The following is a 15,716-nucleotide window of genomic DNA, read 5'->3' on the forward strand; positions in this document are numbered from 1 at the left end:
AGGGGAATGGATTTTAAAAAAGGATTGTGACTTAGATTTACACACCTGGAGCTTGGCAGTAAAGTCATTGGGAGGGATTTGTAAAGCCTCTATTGCTGCAGTGAATCTAATCCTGCATGTTTCCTTCCAGATCCTCCGTCTGTGACTCTGTCTGTTCAGCCTCAGACGGTGATGGAGGGAGCAAAAGTGTTGTTCATCTGCTCTGCCTCTGCCAACCCTGAGATCACAGGTTACAGGTAAGCACATTTAATATCACAACAGACTCAGTGCATAATCCCAGATTATCCACTCCATCAGATTTAGGTTTGAGGGTAAACCCCAAATTGGATATAAATTACAGATCAAATGCTTTGTGCACAGTTGCTTCAATGTTTGGTGTTAACAATAGTTTTCATTGTAAAGGTAGCAACAGCACTAAGAAGATTCCTGGTGAATCTAATAAATGAATGCATTTTTTATCTTCATGTTTCAAACAGATGGTCAAAAGGTGGGATTCCTATCTCGGAGGCCAATGGCGACAGTCTGGAGGTGACCGTAGATCACTCTTACTTCACAGACCCAGTGTCCTGCGAGGTGTCCAACTCAGTAGGAAGTACTAATGTCAGCACCTTGGTGGATGTACAATGTAAGTACTTGTCTGCCAAACAAACAAAGCTCTATTGGTCAACCCGCCTGTATAATGACATATAAATTTCTATTTCTGTCTTCTTTTTTTTTTTCTTAAATTACAGGAAGCAAATTAAAAATGTCTTTAAAAATCAAAGGATACCTTTTAGAGATGTTTGTTGTTCTATAAGTAGCATTGTATAGAAAGTGCTTAATAAATGACTCACCTTTTTTTGTTGTTGTTGTGGCCATGTATTTTGGTCTCCATTTGGGTGTTTTAGATGTGAAGTGTCTGTTAAATAAGATATTTTCATTCAGTACAGTCTAACAGCAATCAGCCTCCTAAATATTGTAAACGTGACACTGCATGATACATTTTCATAAACAAGTAAGAGGTAAACAATACACAGTCACATATTTTCCTTCAAAAATATAGAAATATACATACCTCCTACAATCTCTCCTTGGAATGATCTTCATTTCCTACTTGTATTCTAGCATATTTCCCTTAATAAAGCTGGAGATGAGAACAGTGTAATGGGCTTCATTCTTGTTTTGTGCATACAAAAACACACTGTAATGAAATGTACTAGAACACAATGTGAATCCACATCTTTCATTTGCAGTTGGTCCCAGGTTGCTGACAGAACCAAAACCTCAGACAGTGGACATAGGGATGGATGCTGCTTTCACTTGCTCGTGGACAGGCAACCCTCCCCTCACTCTGGCCTGGACCAAACAAGGATCCAGTGTGGTATGGTGACCTCTTCTCTTCTTCTTTCTAAATATGGCATACCATCTGTTCAACAACTGCCACAGCAATCCTGTTTGAATCATTGTACAAGTTTTAGATTTAATTCGATTTCTATTAGGGTATGGAAGGATTGGGTTGCAATGATTCAGGGCGCCTTTTGTTTTGTTTGACAATCCATTGTCTCTCTCCAGCCCATTTTTTCGTTTGATCCAGTACACATATTCCATCTCCATTTAGCAAGTTTACTCACTCAACAAAGGTTCATTACATTAACAAGTACATGTTCAAGTCATGCCTTGTTTATGGCACCAGAATCACCACCGGATTTCCCCCAACTCCAAAACCCAAATTTAACCCCTTTCTGTACAGGAAAGATAAAATGATTTTCGGCTCAGAGCTGGATGGTTAATGGATGGCATTTCTGTTTACGGTGCATTTACAAGAATTTGGCAAATGGATAAAGTGATTGCTAGCCTAAAATGAAAGTTTAGCTTCAGTAGATGTGTGAAATGCATCAGCCTATTCTGCTGTAAGTGTTTCTCTGCTGCTGCTTAATCAGATTTCATAAAGAGCCCGAGAAAGCAAACAAAAAGCGAGAGAGGAAAGAAAAGGAGAGAGAGAAAGAGTGGGAGGCTAAGGCTGAAAAGCCAGAAGGTTCTGATGAGGCAATCAGTTAATTTTGCCATGACTACATCCCTCCACCCTGCCCTTCCTGAGTATGGGCCGATCTGATCCACAAGTAGAGCGTTTACTTCATCGCCACAAGATATGGATTAATTGGCTAATTCGATGAGTGCCGGCGAATGAAAAATCGAGGCGAGTGCTAAACGGATTAATCACAGTTTGGCGGCGTCGAGAGGGGAAGGAGGGGAAGGGGAAGAGGGTGCTCTAATGATCAATGGCTTCAAACAAGTGACCACGGCGTGTGTACCAGAGGCGAAGGAGCACAAGTATCTGCTCAACACTCCGGAAATTTTTGCACTGCCATTGTCGTAGGTTTAATTAGAGCAGTGGGTTGACTCAGAGGACCCAGGCTGGAGCGCTTTAGACAGTAATTAAGATTGCTGCAGACAAAATTACAGGCGGAGTCAATGCTTTCCCCTTGGTATTGGTGGCATTGGTCTTTCTCTTGTGTGAGCCACAAGCTACAAAATGGATGACTGGTGCTAATGGTAATGGCCATCTCTGAGGGCCATGGCTTTATCTGTCTGGAACAAAAATCACGCTGTGTGTCTACACAATCTTCCCATCTTCATCCTGGGAAAATATTGACATGCTGTAATGATTTTCATTACACAACTTGCTAGAAAGATAAGACTTTAACAGGACATGAAAAACGTCAATATTACAAATACATATAAACAGGCACTATCATACAGACATTTGATAGAAAGTGTATAGTTATATTTGGTGTGTGGTAATCTGTTGGTATAAATTATTGACGTGTGGTTTGTGGCAAGCACTTACCTGATGTTTATATCTGTGGTCACTTGATGAGAGACGTATTGGTATAGCAACAGATTTAAACAGGCTTTTCTTGTTCATTTTATTTAACAGGTGCTCAGCAATAGTAACACCCTGCAGCTGAAGGCAGTCACCCAAGACGATTCTGGAACGTACACCTGCAAAGCTATCGTGCCTCGAATTGGTGTGGCCGAGAGAGATGTAACTCTAACTGTCAATGGTAACCAAGTGCTGTCTTTTTATTTAATTTGTTTTTTCTTTCTTGTTCTATCCAGATTTCATCCACAATATGCTTTGTTGGATTTTTGGGTAGCTTACTAGGGTTTGAGAAAAAATGCTGTAATTTTTACTATTAATCAGCGAATTGCTTCCTTAATTTATGAGCTTCATATTTATGTGCATGACTCACGCAGTTAGTCTTGAGTGCACAAGGAGCTTTAGCTCTGTGTCTTCTTTGCTTTCATTAACACCCTTAGTACGATTTCTCTTCATCTCTGTTTCTTTCTCTCACACAAACACTTCAGGCCCTCCTATCATCACGGCTGAGGCCACGCAGCAGGCCGTCAAGCATTCCAAGGGCAAGCTGGAGTGTCTGGTGGGCAGCAGCCCTCCTCCTGACAAGATTGTAAGTATACTTTCTCCTATTTCTGTATGTGTGTGTTTGCTAGCTATCTGATGCTTAGTGTAGCCTTATTCCTGACAAGCTTGTTTGTGAGCCTTGCCCTTGAGCAGGTGCTTTCTGTGTGTGCACATCACACACTCAAGCTCCCTTCCCCTCTCTCCAACAAGATCTCATGCAAGTCTTCTCTTTCCTTGCTCCTGTTTCCTTGCTTCATTCCCTCTCTTTCCATATCTGACACCCACACAAATATACACTCGCACAGCTACACAGCCCCGTTCCCCTATTAGAGAGCGCTCAATGAGAGGGCTGATCCTGTATCTCACCTCTTCCACCCTCAAGCATGCAGAGGCGAACTGCACTAATGCCAGGGTCTGCAGAGAAGACCTTCGGCCCTCTAGGCTCCTTTCCAACGACGAGCAATTAGTGGATAGCACCGCTGACCTCCCATGACCCCATAGTACGTGGGAAGGCATTTCATTTGGATAATTAGGGTCTAAGTTAGAGAGGCAGCGAAAAGAAGCGGAATCATAGAGATGCACAGAGACAGATGGAAGCAAGGATAACTGAGAGCAATGATGCAAAGAAGGGATCAGAAAGGAAGAAAAAAAATCAGATTCTGGAAACAGTGACAGGTGGGGATTCAGGGTGTTATTGCCTGTTATTCCTTCACCTCAGGCCAGTTGAGGGAGGACTTCTCTGACATGCTATTTCACCTCTTTGCCAGAAAGGTGACGTAAAGAAACAATGGCTTGTTTTCCCTCTCTCTGAGTAGCTTTGAGATTCCAGACTGACCTTCTGCTAGACAGGAGCTGCTTGTCTTCCCTGCACGGTTTTTCACAAAGCGCTTTTTCACAAGCTGAGGCACAACACTGTTGGTAAACTCGACATGACAGCGAGCACAAGAGAAATTCTAATCTCTGACACTGAGTTTAAGACACTGAATGTCTACTGCTGGGATGACAATTGTTTACATGTATGTCCTTAATTCTTTTATGCTCAGAATGAGGTTTAAGTCAACCTGGAATCAAAATTGACCCCATTTACTTGATACATGCTCCTGGTGTTATTGTGAATTATTCAATGGTGCGTGTTATAAATAAAAAATAATAATAAATCTTTGTCTCTGAAAAGAATGAAATTTCTACTTCAAAAGATCAAATAAAAAAATCGTACCTTTTAATGATCAAATCAATAAAATCGGTAACTGTCATTTCATGCTTACTTAAAGTGTGAGAAAAAAGACTGTCGCTGTACCTTACACCTAGTTGTCTCTTCCTTCTCAGGTGTGGACATTTGGGGACATGATCTTGTCATCTGGCTCTTCTGGTCGTTTCTCGGTGCAGACAGTAAACAGTGACCGAGGGGTCCTCTCCTCATTAATCCTCTCAGAGACCCTGGCCCAAGATTTCCAACTTCGATACAACTGCACTGCTTGGAACCGCTTCGGTACAGGGACGGCACTGGTCACTCTTGAAGAGCAAGGTATGGGTCCTCATGTCAAATTAGCCTGTGTAAAACATCCTTTTATCAACCAATATAGTACCAATCAAAAGTCTGGACTCACCTAATTGCTTACTATTACTATGTTCCACCTTTTAGAATGGTAGTAGTCATTAAATTAAGAAATTACATAAAATTAAGTATGGAAATGATGTAGCGATCAAACAGATGTTAAATAAATCAAAACAGTTTTATATTTTAGCTTCTTTGAAGTTGATAACCCATGCCATTACATCTCTGAGCTGAGAAAAAGCATTGAATTGAATTCAGTGTCTCAAGTATTGATTGTTTTTCTTTCTTCTTTCTTCTTTTTTTTGTTAAGATATTTATACATAGGCACACTTTATATTGGTCTAAAAACTAATTTTATGCATTTAAGCATCAAATGGTTGTGAAGACTGTGAAAAAACAAATTCACTCAAGTGTGTCCATACGTTTCACTGGTAGTGCAGATAAGCGAGGAAATGTTTGGGGAAATGTTCTGGGAAATGTTGGGACTGGAGAGTTAAAATGGAGGAGTGAGAAGCAAACAACTGAAAGTAAAGTGAGAAAAGTGGCAGGAGTTTTAGATTTGGGTATGGGCCAAGCTCTGTTTGGCACCATTGCTTTAATCATTGAAGGATGGTTGATTTTTAAAGACTGAGAGTAAGTTGTGGGTTTGTCCACCTTAGAGTTTGTGCCTTTTATTTAAGATTATTCATGACAAGCTATAATCCAGTTCGAGTCAGCTGTATGCAGGGATTGCATCTCAAAACACCCTGCAACCCTGTGCTTATCTTAATTATACACCACCGAATCAATATCATTTAATCAGGAGATGGTCCACTTAATGAATACATTCGTTCCATAACAAAGATATAGATTTTGAGCCTGAATGAATTAAATCAAGACCTAATGTACGGCATGGGTATGTGACGCTTCACTGGCCGCTATATTTTGTATGCACAGTGCACCATCTTAAATTTGCTTAAATAAGACTAAGAGCGTGGTAGACTGCTTGAGCCTTTGTACTGGGAGACACCAAAAATAAGGTCTTCGCCAGCAATTTGCATCAAGGCAGCAGAGCCAAGTCTCTGGAGAGGCAGACAGTGCTATCTCCTGGAATCTCTAATTAGATTACTGTCGGCTGCCTCACTGCATGTCAGGTCTGGTTACCCCTCTTCCACCAGAGATTAGAGACAATAGCTGGGTCCTGTGATGCCACTGCGGATCACACTAGATGAATTTCTATATGTTGCGCTTGAGTTTGGACGTGGCTTGGAAAAAAAGTTCCATGTAGAATGCATTTGTCAAACTGACAGCTTTTCTTGAATCGCCTGGAGAACTGACATACCTTTTGGTAATATGAAAATTAAATCATCTCACAAATAACTGTCAAAATGTGTCATATTTTAGCCCTAAAGTTTATATTATATGTTGCACAAAGAAAGTGAACCCTATTTAGGGTCTTTAGAATGTATTTTGTGAATAACCTCTAAATATGATTATGGCAGGACAAAAAGTGCAGAAGGACAAACTAAGCTGTGTGACCAATATAATAGAAACATAAAATCATTAAATCCACATGTTTTGCATCTTACCTTGTAATGCTGCGAAATGCATGTGCTGTACATGCATTTCACAGCATTACAAGGTCAGGTACAAAACATGTCATTCTACACTGAATCTGGATCATCTGCAATCCCTGCAACTGGAGAGGTAGAGACTTAATAGATGTAATTCAGCTCAGTCACGTTCTCCGTTTCCCTTGCAGAGGCCCTCCCCTTGCTAATCATCATTGGGGCATCGGTGGGCGGAGGCTGCGTCTTCATCGTTTGTGTCATTACCCTGGTTTCCATCTGCTGCCGCCACACTGCTAAAGGTGAGGTCAAAGGTCAGATGTTGTCTGAGAGATTTTATTCTCTCCTCAAAACATGATACAGTAGAAATCAAACGAACTAACTAGACAGAGGTTAATTATGGGGCCACCTCTTTGCCTGGAGCAGTGTTGACCTTTTCACCTCTCTGGAAATCTTCCCACCGTTCACCTCATTAATCTCTATACACTGCGCTATTTCCTCACCCAGGCAAAAAGGGCACACGCCTGTCTAAGAGCGACATCCGCGTACAAATTGTGCACAGCGACCACAACGCAGCAAGAGGAAATGACGATGAGGAGGATGTGAAGGAGCCCATGGTAAGCCCCTCTCAAAATAATGCAGAAATGCTTAGAATGTCCTAAAAGATAGTAATAGCTTTTACATCATTTTTCTTTCATAAAAAGTGCCATGCTGCAGGAAAAACAAGAATGGTGTTCTCAGCCCATTTTAATTCTATAATATAGTGGCATTTTTCCAAGAGAAATGGGATAGGCAATGAGAAAACAAAATGATAGGCTACACTTGATTTTATCTGTCAGGACTAAAAAGAAATATGTAGAGAAAAATAAGAGGAATTAGTGGCATCAGTCAAAAGACCAGAAGCTAGGGACACTATTAATTATGAGTGTATGACATTTAACATACCATAGATCCTGAACAGTCTCTAACCCAAATTTCTGTACTCTTCTCAGGCTCCCAACAGCAGCGAGTCTCCAGGAACATCTCGCACAGAGCACAGCGACCTGCTGGAGGAGGAGGATGATGAGAGATCAGATATCAAGGTATTACATTTCACAAAGCATGACTCGGATGGCTAATCTGATAAAAGCAAAAGGTTGTTTCAAAGGTTTGAGGAAACTACTGTACTTAATAACACTAACTTGCAGAAAACATATTCGTATTACACCACAAGCGTGGATCATGTTCAAGAAAACCTACAATTATTGGTCAACTACTAACTTCTAGCTAGCACCTAACTATAATCATTTGCATGCATTTAATTCTGTACAAGATTTGTAATTTATCTGACAATATTTTCTTTCTTTCTTTCTTCCTAGGACCCCACCAATGGCTACTACAATGTGCGGGCTCACGAGGACCGCCACATCACGAGAACTGGCTTCTCCGAATATGTCCCTAATGCTCGCCCAGTATACACTCCCTCTCAGCTTCCCTCGCCAAGCCCCTTATACGGCCAGCACTCCACTCAGCCTCGGATTTATGACTTCTCCCAACGTTACGCAACAACCCCTGCCACACGCACCACCTATGAGCAACAGCAGTCACAACAACCACAGCAACAGCAGCAAACTCCCACCATCTACCCCAGGAGCCACTCTATGCAGGCTCCGCCTACCTGCCAGCCACCTATGGCCGCGCCTTTACGAGCTACGTCAAACCCGCCTCCTACGAGAAGGTTGACGGATACGAGCATTCAGACCAAGCCAGCAAGGTATCTAGCTCCTCCCGTTTTTCATACGCATCCTCGCAGGTGTCGTCACAGCAGTCAGACTATGGGCGGCAGCAACGCATGCAGACTCATGTGTAAAGGCCCCCTAGAAGACCCGCTGAGGGTCTGGCATGGTCAGTGTCACAAGGATGTTCTTCTGAATTGGCTTCAGGAGGGATTAAGCAAACTTTAAACTGAGATTCAAGAGGCAGAAAAGCTTTATTGCTGTCTTAAAGTGAATGTTGGATCGATGAGAAACTTCTTTCGAAAGAACTACGACGTGCCACTCACGCTTTGAAGTCACCTTCAAGCTACTGATTTTCTTCGTCCAAATGCTGAACAATGAACACTGTCCGTCAATTCATCTCTGTGGCATCGTATTTCTGCAAAAATGCTCCAGCACTAACTCTTCTAAATCTTGGAGAGGGAAAGCAGTGCTGTGGAGAAGTGCCCTCATGAACTAATCTTTGTAAATGGGGACAAGCTAATGACACTACGCTGAAACAATCAATATGACATGAAATTTAAAACAAAAAGTAAAAAAAAGAAAAAAAAAATGTGTTTGTTGGCATGCTGATGGAATTGTAAGCACATTTGTGTATCAATGACAAGAGGTCTTGCCTACACAAAGTGGCTCAAAGTTCAATCCACAAAGCAGGGGAGCAGAAGAAAGCAGAGCGCATGCGCTCACCCTAAGATGTTTCTTCAGATGCTCTATCTGCAGTTTGCACTGCTGTTGGGCTCTCAAGAGAGAATTTATGTAAAGCCTCAATGGACCAGTGCAGGAAACTGGAATCTAAAATGCTTTGGTAAAAAGACAAAAAAAAAAAAAAAAAAAAATTGACAAAATCCATAAGATGTGTTTCTGTCTGTTTGACGGAATCAGGATTGGCCAATCCCCAAAGAAGCAAATGTAGAGGTGCGGTCTTTTTTAAGCTATGCTCTCAAGGATTTGTTGCAGAGTTCAGAGTAGAGCCCATTTCGGGACCATGGTTTCTTAAGCCAAGCCATGTACGGCAAACCTAATTTACCACACAGCCTTGCAGTGTGCAGTAATAATCTTGTAATGTTCCTTATGTGACCACTGTATGTTATTAAATACAGAGTGTGCCAAGGTGACTGTTATGTCATGCTGACATTGCTGACACCGTCAGGTAGCACCAACATGTTTACACAGACGAAGAAAAAACAGAAAAACAAATAGCAAATGAAATGCAGTACTGTCCATATCCACTTAGAGCCACTTCAATGACTGTACAAATTGTTGGGAAATTCACTCCTGTCTGTTGCATGCAGATGATGTGTGTACGTGAACGTATTCAGCATTTCTTCTCATCTGTTTGTTCCTTGTGTGAGAAACCGCTTACTGCACCCTATGTCAATTCGATCATGGAGACCTGCATTTGGAGGTTTCCATACTGCCATTTTCCTTTAAGCCTGAATGGTTGGCTCCATTTGGAAAAATCAAAAAAAAAAAAAAAAAAAAAAAATCAAATTGAACTGTAAGATAGGTGAAACAAAACATTGCTTGTCTTTATTTTTATATTTTATATAAGCCTTAATGTACAGCGTGTAAGCTGCTCTATTGTAAAGTACCTTTATATTATAAAATGCATATATCTATATCTTTGATTTGAGTTTATTTGGTTCACGACGGTTTTTACCCCATGTTACTATCAGTTTTGGAGAGGTGAAAAGTGTTACACAACTAATTGACTTTTTCCTTCCATTTCTTTTTTAATAATGTTCAAATGATTTTATTTGCTAAAAAATGAGCTATTGTTGCTTGTAACTTTGTACACATATTTATATTTAAATAAAACCATTTCAAATAAAATCTGCTCTGACTGGAGTGAGTTTGGCACACATCGCTGGGTCTCGTCAAATGTCATGAGGGAATGAGGACAAACAATACCGGGGCTGCCGAGTTGATGAATACATAAATTAGCAGTGATGCCTATGTTGATTCTCTTATTCCCGCGGCGACAGCAGGGTTTTTAATAAAGACGGATGAGATTCCCAAGCCTCCCGCTGTCTGCGTATCAAACATAGAAGGCACAGGCCGTCTCCCCCATCGCAACGAAATATTGCGCTGACGGAGCGGGTGTTGTGTGACAACATTATCTTGTCGTGTCACCCAGTCTCTCAGATTTCATCATGTCATGCCGAGCTTCACCGCAGGGAGTGTTGAAGACATAAACACGTACTCAGCATTAAACAAATGGCTAAAAAAAAAAAAAAAAAAAAAAAAAACGGATGGCTACTCTGGTAAATCCAGGGTCATGTTTCCATCTGTCATCATCCCTCTCAAATAACTATCACTGCCAAAAATACACAATTATATAGATAGATGCATAATGTGCACACCCGATAACACAAAATGAAAACTCTGTATGGTATATTATGCACAGAAGCCATTGGCACATGCTTAGTGGCATCCATTGGCATGTGTCACTGACAATGTTGCGAAGCATGTCACCGTATGTTGTGGCACCTCCAGTAGTGACTGACAGATGATTTGAGTAGCTATACTGGCATAATTGTGACACAAAATCATAAATAATTAGCCTAATTTAGTGATTTTAAAAATAAATAAATAAGTGGTTTAAGGCAGCTGAAAAGTAATTAGAGTCTGATAATTATCTAAATAAACTACAGATAATGTACAGATGTACTGGTTTATTTTATTCTACGTCCTACGTTATATGTTGTGAATGTTACGCTTTTAGACGCAAGTCGAATCCGTATGGCCGTTTTGCCAGAAGCTAGTTATTTTACTTTATAAAGTGTTAAATATGGATATTTTTCTTAGACAAATGCATCGCTTCAGAAAGCCTTTATTAACCCCCAGGAGCTGTGTGGAGTACGTTTATGATGGATGAATGCACTTTTTTGAGTTTCAAACTGGTGGTACCCATTCACTGCCATTATAAAGCTTGGAAGCATCAGTGTGTTAATTAATATAACTCTGATTGTATTCGTCTGAAAGAAGAAAGTCATATACACCATATACACCTTAAGGGTTATTAAATAATGGGGTAATTTTAATTTTGGGGTGAACTTATCCTTTAAGTATTTGACTTGCTGTAGCCACAGTATAATAGACATCCAGCTTAAAGGGATAGTTCACCCAAAAATGAAAATTTGATGTTTATCTGCTTACCCCCAGGGCATCCGTGTATCATCACCTTAAAGGTGCAATATGTAAGATTTCTGTCCGCTTGAGGTCGCTAGAGGCCTATTCAAAACAAAGGCTTAGTTTGATGACGGCAAGTTTGAGCGCAGAATCTTGGGAGATGTGGTCTTCACTTTACAGCCGGTGCAAAAGAATAGGGATAGGACTCGGGAAGAAATCATGTTCATGGATGCGATTATTAATGTTATTGTAGTATAAAGCAGAGCAGGACCTAGTGCTGTGGGAGCTGAACGAGGCCACTGGAGCGATTGCGCAACACACGCCTCACGAGCAGCAGAACTTTTATTATGACACAGTCACCGGCGCTGCTTCCGCAGCTCTGTTTATCATATTAGATACATTTGAGAGTGTTGAAAATGATGTTATAACATTACTCTGTGCGTTCAATCCGCGGCTGCTGCGAGACACTTATAGACACAGATAGATTAATTTTAGAATATCAGATTAAATGCTGGATGGCTTGTGTTGATAAATGGCATGCAATTAATTTTAAAACATATTCTGTGATGGAGAAAATTCTGTATTACTTTTACTAAAAATAAAGCTGCATCTGATTATGATATGTAAGCTATTTGACAAAATTGTGTTTTTCTCTGAGGCATGGTAAAGCATGGTACTCTCAAGCAATCAAGAAAATTAGATTTTAACAATAAGACTGAACGTGTTGAGCTATATAACAATGATTCATTTTCTGTCTATAAATATATCAACAGTTGTTCCCTTGCCTATTAAAACATGTAATATATTAAAGCGTTTGGTGTTTCCATGGTTTCTACAAAATAAAACTGGAAACGAGGGTAACGCAGGTATGACGCAATTGACAGGTGACTCCTCACACGTCCCGGAGCCTTATCTAAAATTGCAATTTTCTCATGATTTACAAATAGTTGGACACATTTGGGATATTTTAAGTACTAAAGTGAACAAAATATATAACACTGGCCCAGTGTTTTTTGGATATTTTACTGCAAAAGTCTTACATATTGCACCTTTAAGTGTCTGCACATTTTAGTTTTTTTTTTTTTTTTTTTTTTTTTTCCCAAGTTACCCTGATTACAAGGGAAAGCACAAAAAAAAAAATAATAATAATAATAATAATAAAAATTAAAAAACCTGGAAAACATGGGCAAATCTAGTGATTACAATCGATTTTAACGGGCTAGATTAATACTGACACTAGATATCCAATAAAACATTGATGAAAACAATATAAACATTGCATTTAAACAATATATTAAAATATTCACAATTTTATTCATTTTAAATTAGGTATTTCCTTATTATCTTTTACACTGACCGTCATGAAACATAACAAGGAGTTAACTGTTATGTAAAGTAGTCCACTTTGGTAAAGTTGGTTTTATATTCGCACATTCTGACTTCTGATAAATTCAGACTTTCCAATAAATGTGCAATAAATTAATGTTTGCGAATTTTAAGCAGCGACATGATATTGACAACCAACGATTGTCAACTTACAACATTTTTCACAGTCGATCAAAATAGGCAAGTATTGTTTTAATGGCCTATTTGGTCCGTGTACGTTTTGATAGTTTGTTTTCCAATTTGAAATGAAATACGCAGAAACGAGAAAACGGTCGTTTCCCGTTTTTTCGTTTGTTAAAAAAAAACGGAAAAATGAGATTTTGACTCGATTTTCGTTTTTTCGGGTCACGGAGAGAAAACGGAAACACGACTTCAAAACTCGTTTTCCACATGTGGGCGGTCATTACACGCCCCTTTCAGCCGATTGGTCAATCAAATCTGAGCCAGTGACGTCATCTTCAGTTCGTTCGACAAAATAACAGTCCTCTGCCACTATATCAGTAGATTTCATAAATAGGCTTTCTTCTGTGCAACCTAACGCGTATTTCACAGAAATATGTTTGCACAGATAAAAAAAAGTTTAAAAAACCTACAGTAAATTTAATTAAGTCTGTTTTTAAGCTGGCATTGTATTTTTAAAATGTAAAATGTAAATGCCTCTACATCTGTTACCAAGCGCATGACATCCTTTGGGCTACTACCACCGATCAATAGGCTATACATAATGATAGACTGTTCTCTATTATAGATCAGTGGCTACCGCACTCATTTTTTTTTCTTATTTTAATGTTTTGTTTACATTTTATACATTTAAATTCAATCATTTAGCAGACGCATTCCTTGCAGTAGACTATGCAGTCATATTAGAAAATAGGCTATCCACTAGGTGGCAACACCTAATAACGTTATCACCATCGGGGGGCTTTTCAGTTTTCCTTAGCTTATAAATGGTCATACAGATTTTATCTCTTAAATTAAACACTTTTATGAACACAGTGAACATTATTATATGTCACAGTTTACTTGCTATCCTCACTTTTTCTGTCTTTCCTTCGCTTTTGAATTAATTAGCTATAAATGGCCCTGAACATTTTACTTTCAATTTCGATTTAACGGCTATTGGCGATTCTGCGTCAATTGCTTTAGTGGACAACAGCAAAACAAAAACTCTCGTATATTAAACATTTTTTAACTTTTATTATCTATGTAATTATTTTATTATCTTTTATCATCTTTGTAATTATTTTATTTTGTAAATATTCGTGGCTTAAACAGCGGGAAAATTTACTGTATGCAGTTCTGGATGTTTTGAAAAACTTAAACTAAACGAAAATTATTGTTGCCTTGTCAATATAATTTCTGTTTTTCCCCCTGACTTTCAACTGGTGCGATCATCGTTTCATTAACCGATTATATTAAATTGGAATTAAACGAAAATAGAATTGATAAATGTCTGTGAATCATTAAACAAATTCCAGGGGTTTAGTTTTAGCCTACATGAACAAATAGCAGAATAAACACAGAACATGAGGATTCATCATCATCACGCACCTGCTGCGCTTCTGTGAACGGAGAACAAAGGATTCAATTATATAAAAGAAATAAATAGCCTATGTCTGTGCGCGAAATTTATTTCACTTAAGTAATTAACATATTACCAAAATGAAAGGGGAAAAATGCGACAATATGAGTGTCGGTTCATTTTTGAGAAGTTCACAGAAAGGAAACAGAGACGGCAGAACATTTCTTTGTTTATTTTACGAGCAGTGTTTTGTTTTTATTGTGAGCGTACAAAATAATAGGCCTATTTAACCCTTCACAGATTCGAATGGTGTTACATATATTTGACCATAAATGTCTGAGTATTTTAAGTTGTTTCCGCTTTTATAAGAAAATTCCAATGAACGCGTCGGCGCCTCGCGCTCACACAACATCAGTTTTAGTAACTTGACATCACAGCCTGTTAACTGTCAAAATAACATACATTCAACCAAATATATAAAAGGTTATACTGCTCATTTTAAGTAGTCTGTGTAGGCTACAATAAAAGCGTTTAAATAATAAATATAGTTTAGCCTCCAAATCGTGAATATTGAAACATTTGGATTTGTGTCAAATTAGAGAGGTAGTTAACGCCGGTTTCTGTTTCAGTTCAGCTTTAAATTAATTCGTTTTGGCTTAACATTTATATATTATTTTTGTCATAGCTAAAATAGCTATGTAGCTGTAATTTTGATCTTTAATGTTTGATCTTTACAGGCTATTCCCTCAATCTTTTAACCAAAGGGTTATTAACATTAGCCTATATTCAGCAGGCAATGTTAGGCTATATAAAATAAATAAATAAAGAGAGATGAGCTATTGTTCGTTTTTCAAAATTGCTTACACTACTTATTTATTGTGATTTATTCTATTTATTCAAAATAGAATAAAATAAAAACTGTAGTTTTTTTTTTTTGTTTGTTTTTTTAATCTGTGCTTTTCATCCGCTCCTCTGTGTGGGTAGCGCAGTTTCACCATGCATATTAAACTACAAGCAGCATTCTACAACAGTCTGTGTGCTGATTAACATTTCTGAAATAAATATTTCTGTGAAATACGCGTTAGGTTGCACAGAAGAAAGCCGATTTATGTCATCTACTGATATAGCGGCAGAGGACTGTTATTTTGTTGAACGAACTGAAGATGACGTCAATGGCTCAGATTTGATTGATCAATCGGCTGAAAGGGGCGTGTAATGACCGCCCACATGTGGAAAACAAGTTTTGAAGTCGTGTTTCTGTTTTCTATCCGTGACCCGAAAAAAACGAAAATCGAGTCAAAATCTCGTTTTCCCGGTTTTTTTAACAAACGAAAAAACGGGAAACGACCGTTTTCTCGTTTCTGCGTATTTCATTTCAAATTGGAAAACAAACTATCAAAACGTACACGGACCCTAT

General features: G+C 38.9%; 1 protein-coding gene and 1 long non-coding RNA gene across 2 annotated transcripts in view; one reads left to right on the forward strand and one right to left on the reverse strand.

Annotated features, from left to right (window-relative positions):
* Positions 1 to 10,092, forward strand: part of kirrel3l (kirre like nephrin family adhesion molecule 3, like) — a 45,603-nt gene extending 35,511 nt beyond the window's left edge. Inside the window, 11 exon segments of the mRNA XM_048160860.1 lie at positions 131 to 236; positions 477 to 625; positions 1,233 to 1,360; positions 2,918 to 3,044; positions 3,349 to 3,449; positions 4,730 to 4,928; positions 6,700 to 6,807; positions 7,013 to 7,122; positions 7,498 to 7,587; positions 7,864 to 8,131; positions 8,134 to 10,092. Of these exon segments, the coding sequence (XP_048016817.1) occupies positions 131 to 236; positions 477 to 625; positions 1,233 to 1,360; positions 2,918 to 3,044; positions 3,349 to 3,449; positions 4,730 to 4,928; positions 6,700 to 6,807; positions 7,013 to 7,122; positions 7,498 to 7,587; positions 7,864 to 8,131; positions 8,134 to 8,354 (1,607 nt within the window). The 3' untranslated portion in view covers positions 8,355 to 10,092.
* Positions 843 to 4,839, reverse strand: LOC125248754. The gene is made up of 2 exons (XR_007180363.1): positions 4,701 to 4,839; positions 843 to 1,123 (listed from the first exon to the last, which is right to left on the reverse strand). It is a non-coding gene; the product is annotated as an uncharacterized LOC125248754 (long non-coding RNA).
* Positions 10,093 to 15,716: the final 5,624 nt, after the last annotated feature.

The sequence above is a fragment of the Megalobrama amblycephala genome, linkage group LG16, assembly GCF_018812025.1.
Source record: "Megalobrama amblycephala isolate DHTTF-2021 linkage group LG16, ASM1881202v1, whole genome shotgun sequence".
Classification (NCBI taxonomy): domain Eukaryota; kingdom Metazoa; phylum Chordata; class Actinopteri; order Cypriniformes; family Xenocyprididae; genus Megalobrama; species Megalobrama amblycephala.